Genomic DNA, 5303 nt, shown 5'->3' with positions numbered 1-5303 from the left:
TTGGCATTTTTATTTAATATTACATGATTTCTGTCCTTTTTAATGAGCAATAAATGCCTAGGCTCTTAATCGAGGAAATATTTTCAAAAATTAATGGTGCATAGTAATGATTAAAAAGTAATTTTGTTCCAGATTTTAAAGTACATGAACAGTACGGAATATAGAGTACATGTAATGAACCTTTATACCTTTAACATTACATGTATATATACATTTATGTTGCGACAAATGATCAGGTGTTTAAATGAAGCAAATATGCTGTATGTATGTACTGAATGTGTGTGTAATTGTAATCCTGTTTCAAATGTTTTTCTGATTCCTGATCATTCCTCCCTCTCTTCACTCCTCCATTATGATAGTTTGTTCATAATTGTGACAGTAGTGTCTCATGCATTACTGAGTAGTGTCATTTACAGGTGTCACATTTCACAGCAACACTGACTGTAGTATCACATGATCCAATGAGACATGCACTGAGAAATTCAATTAATGTCTTTATAGCCTGTCAGTAATGTTCATGATAGTAATGTATTGATAGTTTTTTAATCAGTTTATCTAAACCATCATCTACTCTTGACGTATGATATAAATTTTTATGATGTTACACTAGTAACACTACATTGTATCTTGTGATGAGGGTTCTGCCTAGAAAAAGATTAGAGGTGGTTGGAGACTAATAATATTCCTTTTAAATAAATGTATACCATACTAGTAGGGTAAAATATCATGATTTCTGTACATGTACATGTATGGTTATTAGTATTAATTCAATGGTTGGTCTAAGTAATTACCTGGTTGGTTTATTTGTTGATGTGGTCGTCCCAACCACCCTGACCACCATATAGGTAGAACGATGTCTTGTGATGCATGCTGTATTTCCTGAAAATAATGACCCTCATCAATAAACACCTGTTGCTAATAGATTGAAACTACAAAGATACATAACTTTCCCAGTATTATGTATGTTTGATTTTAAAGTGGCATAATCAGCTTAAGAATAATGCAATGGTTGAATTCCAAAGACTTGAGCTTGAGTTTTTGCTTTTTTAATTTTTGAATTTTTCTCTGTTAAGAAATAAATGCCTATAGAGGCTCTTATTCAAGGAAAGATTCACAAAAATTAATGATCAACACCATATAGTAATGATTATTTACTAACGAGGAAATTTGTCCCAGATTTTATTGTACAAGTAAATCAGAAATACAATGTACAGTCCTGTTTGATTTATGATTCTTGATCCTTCCTCCCTCTCTTCACTCCTCCATTATGATAGTTTGTTCATAATTGTGACAGTAGTGTCTCATGCATTACTGAGTAGTGTCATGTACAGGTGTCACAATTCACAGCAACACTGACTGTAGTATCACATGATCCAATGAGACATGCACTTAGAAATTCAAATCATATCTTCATATCCTGTCAGTGATGTTCATGCTAGTAATGTATTGATGGATTTTTAATCAGTTTATGATATAAAGGTTTTATCACTATCTGCATTGTGATGCATGTGGTATTTCCTCAAATAAGTGCCTCATCAAATAGATGCCTGTCACTAATAGACTAAAACTCTTGATACACATATTTTAGCCAGTATCATGTAACTCTGTTTTTTAGTTGGTATTAGCAGCCCAACTGTTAATCTGCAACCTCATATCCTAATGTTGTGGGATTCAATTCAAGTTTTAGTATTTTTTATTTAATTATACATGATTTTTGTCCTCTGTAATGAGCAATAAATTCCTTAATGGAGGAAATATTTACAAAAATAAACGATGTATAGCAATGATTAACAAGTAATTTTGTTCCAGATTTTATGGTACATGTACATTATGGAAATATAGAGTACATGTAATGAATCTTTATACCTTTAAAATTACATGTACATGTACATTTATATTACAACAAATGATCAGGTGTTTAAATGAAGCAAATATGCTGTATGTATGTACTGAATGTGTGTGTAATTGTAATCCTGTTTCAAATGTTTTTCTGATTCCTGATCATTCCTCTCTCTCTTCACTCCTCCATTATGATAGTTTGTTCATAATTGTGACAGTAGTGTCTCATGCATTACTGAGTAGTGTCATGTACAGGTGTCACAATTCACAGCAACACTGACTGTAGTATCACATGATCCAATGAGACATGCACTGAAAAATTCAATCAATATCTTTATAGCCTGTCAGTGATGTTCATGATAGTAATGTATTGATAGTTTTCTAATCACTTTATGATATAGTTTTCATGATGTTATTATTACTACAATGTACATGTACATCTGTGTATCTTTGACTTGCATACATTTCCTTGTGTGTACCTGTTTTATTATTATTATCTGAAAAATTAATAATAATGTGTAATAAGTATCAATATGGAATTTTCCCCCAGATTTTAGCACATACATGTACATGTACATGTATACTTGTTCTGTGTTCATATAAAACACTTGTACTGCTTGTATTATGTCTTTCCACTAGTATACATGTACATGTACCTTATCTTCTGAAAAACACCATTAACAATGTTAGTACTTTATATAATGATTGTATAGTGTACAGTGTATATATATATCATTATTACTAATATCAGTAGGTGATATTGATTGATTGTTATAGTCCTGTGTATTAGTCAATGAATAATGTATCTCATTTATTGTATGTACAGATACATAATCATTATATGATGTACAGTTGTATTGTGTATGTGATATATCTATCCTCAACTCATCAAGGGAATTGTCAGTAATTGATTCCATTGACAGTATGTATAGTCAGTAGTGGGAGTATACTAATAGAACAATATCAATGAGTAAATATCTTTACATAAAAGGACTTGTAATGAGTACAAATTTCCACTTGATTTGATTCATTCCTTATTAGTCTCACATAGCCAGTCCCTCCCACTACAAAGCAAAGGTCTGGTCTATTACCATACATTACCTCATTCATCTTTCAACCTTACTTCTGGTGGAACCAACTACACTAAACATTGAATAACCTCATGTGTATATTATGAAGATTGAAACCTCCTTTTTGGGCCAGGATTAATTATACTAAGCATAATTGAATTTCCTGAAATTTAATTATTTACAAATTGTGTTAGATGATGCATGAAATCCACTAAATTAGGAATACCAGTAAACATTAGTCCAGTGTATTGTAGATAGTATTATGTGTTATCATAACAATGTCAGTAATGGGACCCTCATCTAGTAGTGCAGTAGTTTGTATCACTTCCACTGGGTATTTATGTAATATTGTCACTAGGTGTTCCTCCTCCTACTACCCTAGTCCTAGTCCTACTTATGTGTCCAGTCATAGATACTCAATGATTTAATGTATACTAATACACCAGACACACTCTTTGTAGAGGGAGGGACACTCTCTTTCCTTATAAGGATATACATGTACATGTACTGTATTGCAGGATTTATTGGTGAGGGATTAAATTTGTCAAGTCCTTAAATTACAAGAATACTCCAAATTGAAACTCACAAATTATTGTCAATTATTAGCTGAAACGTGTTAGGAGTTAATGAAGTAGCCAAAATTTAATTGGCCAACCTATCAATTTAGACAATTTCTTCAAAATTCCTCTCTGTCAATAAATACTCTCATATGTTATACAAGTACATGTAAATGAATGGCTCAGTTGTTTGCGTATTTTATCATTAAAAGTTGTTTTTATATGTACATGTATTGTTTATGTGTTGTTTATGGTCCGTTATTGTCTCTGGTTACATATTCTGTGGATTTTGTGTTTGAATGAGATTATGTGATAATGAGACATAGGAGTGATTAATAATTATTACTATTATAATAACTGTTAATAATACACTCATTCACTTGTTAATACTGTAGGACTGGCAGTTGTATAATGCTGCTAAGGATGGAGATATAGAAAGAATGAGAACTGCCCTCTCTAATGGGGCAGATATCAATTGGAGGAATCCTCGTACGGTAAGTGTATGATGTAGTGACTAGCGTATTAGTATGACTTGTATAATGTAAAAGTACCTGCAGTTTAGTTATAAATCAGTTTATTATATTAATATTGTGTAATTACCGTATTTCCTCATGGAAGCACCTAGGCATTTATTCTTATAGAGACCCATTTGCTGGGTGTTTTAATGAAGTAGGTGTTTATATGAGGATAGACCTTTAAATTCATTGCCGAGGAGTCTTCTTCTATGAGCTTCCTTCTCAGCTACAACTGCTATATTGCCTGTAGTGTGTGCCAGTAACCACGTGGGCAAAGTGGGTGTGGCATAGGCATCTAAACAAGCATGGGCATTTATTGTCAATGTTTTATGCTGTCTCCAGGAGTTTATACAGGTACGGGCATTTATTGGGAGTAGGTGTTTCCATGAAGAAATACGGTATGTTCCTCAAACACAGTATCCTGTTGATGACACTCATAGTCCCTTCTTTCTGGTGGTGTGTGTTTATTCAAGGATCAGTCCTTATTATCTTTATTGCATTTTATGAGGAAACAATGTATTTTATAGAATTGTATAATAATGGTGTAATAAAATTGATTTTATTTATCATTTTGTATGTACTTTATTTGTTGTGTTTATTTCTTATAGCTAAACAGGACTTCATTACATGAAGCAGCATTCAATAACAGGAGTGATGCTGTCCAGTGGTTACTCAGTAAAGGGGCTGGTATTGACTCAAGGGCTAGTATGAGTTGTATATTGAATGATACACACATTATTACAACATGATGTAATGTAGTACATGCTAGTTGATAATAAACCAGTTCCAATACATGTTTTTCTTTATATTTATTTGTGTGATATTCCAATTTTGTTTATGTATTAGTTTACCTTGCACGTTGTAATTTTTAATGTGATAAAATTTTGTTGTACACATTTTTGTGAGGAGTATACTGTGCCATCATGAATTACATGTATAGTACATGTATTTGAATTATGTGTAAACATGTACATAATACATGTACAAGTAGTATGATCTTTTGATATTTGTGTATAATTACTTTTAGTTTAGAGTGTGTTTTATTTATTTTATTAATGTAGAAATTCCACAATACATGTGTACAATACATTACATTACAATACATTGGCCACACATTTTATTACAAATTTGATGTTTTGTTGCCAGTTTGAATCTTTACCATAAAGTGCAATGTAGCTTAATTACCGTATGGTTACAAATAATTTTAATGATTTTGTGAAAATATTAAATTTACTAGTAAAATCTCTCTCTCTATAATTTTTTTTCTCTCTGTCTCTGTCTGTCTGTCTGTCTGTCTGTCTCCCTCCATCCGTCCGTCTGTC

The 5303-nt window shown here is 31.9% G+C and overlaps 1 protein-coding gene across 1 annotated transcript in view; it reads left to right on the top strand.

Moving 5' to 3' along the window:
- Positions 1-4981, top strand: part of LOC109586694 (arf-GAP with coiled-coil, ANK repeat and PH domain-containing protein 2-like) — a 7510-nt gene extending 2529 nt beyond the window's left edge. Inside the window, exons 2-3 of the mRNA XM_020002900.1 lie at positions 3862-3960; positions 4590-4981. Coding sequence (XP_019858459.1) covers positions 3862-3960; positions 4590-4730 — 240 coding nt within the window. The 3' untranslated portion in view covers positions 4731-4981. The remainder of the gene's footprint in view (positions 1-3861; positions 3961-4589) is intronic.
- Positions 4982-5303: the final 322 nt, after the last annotated feature.

The sequence above is a fragment of the Amphimedon queenslandica genome, unplaced genomic scaffold, assembly GCF_000090795.2.
Source record: "Amphimedon queenslandica unplaced genomic scaffold, v1.1 AMPQUscaffold_12808, whole genome shotgun sequence".
Lineage (NCBI taxonomy): Eukaryota > Metazoa > Porifera > Demospongiae > Haplosclerida > Niphatidae > Amphimedon > Amphimedon queenslandica.
This window is presented reverse-complemented; position numbering and strand designations above follow the sequence as displayed.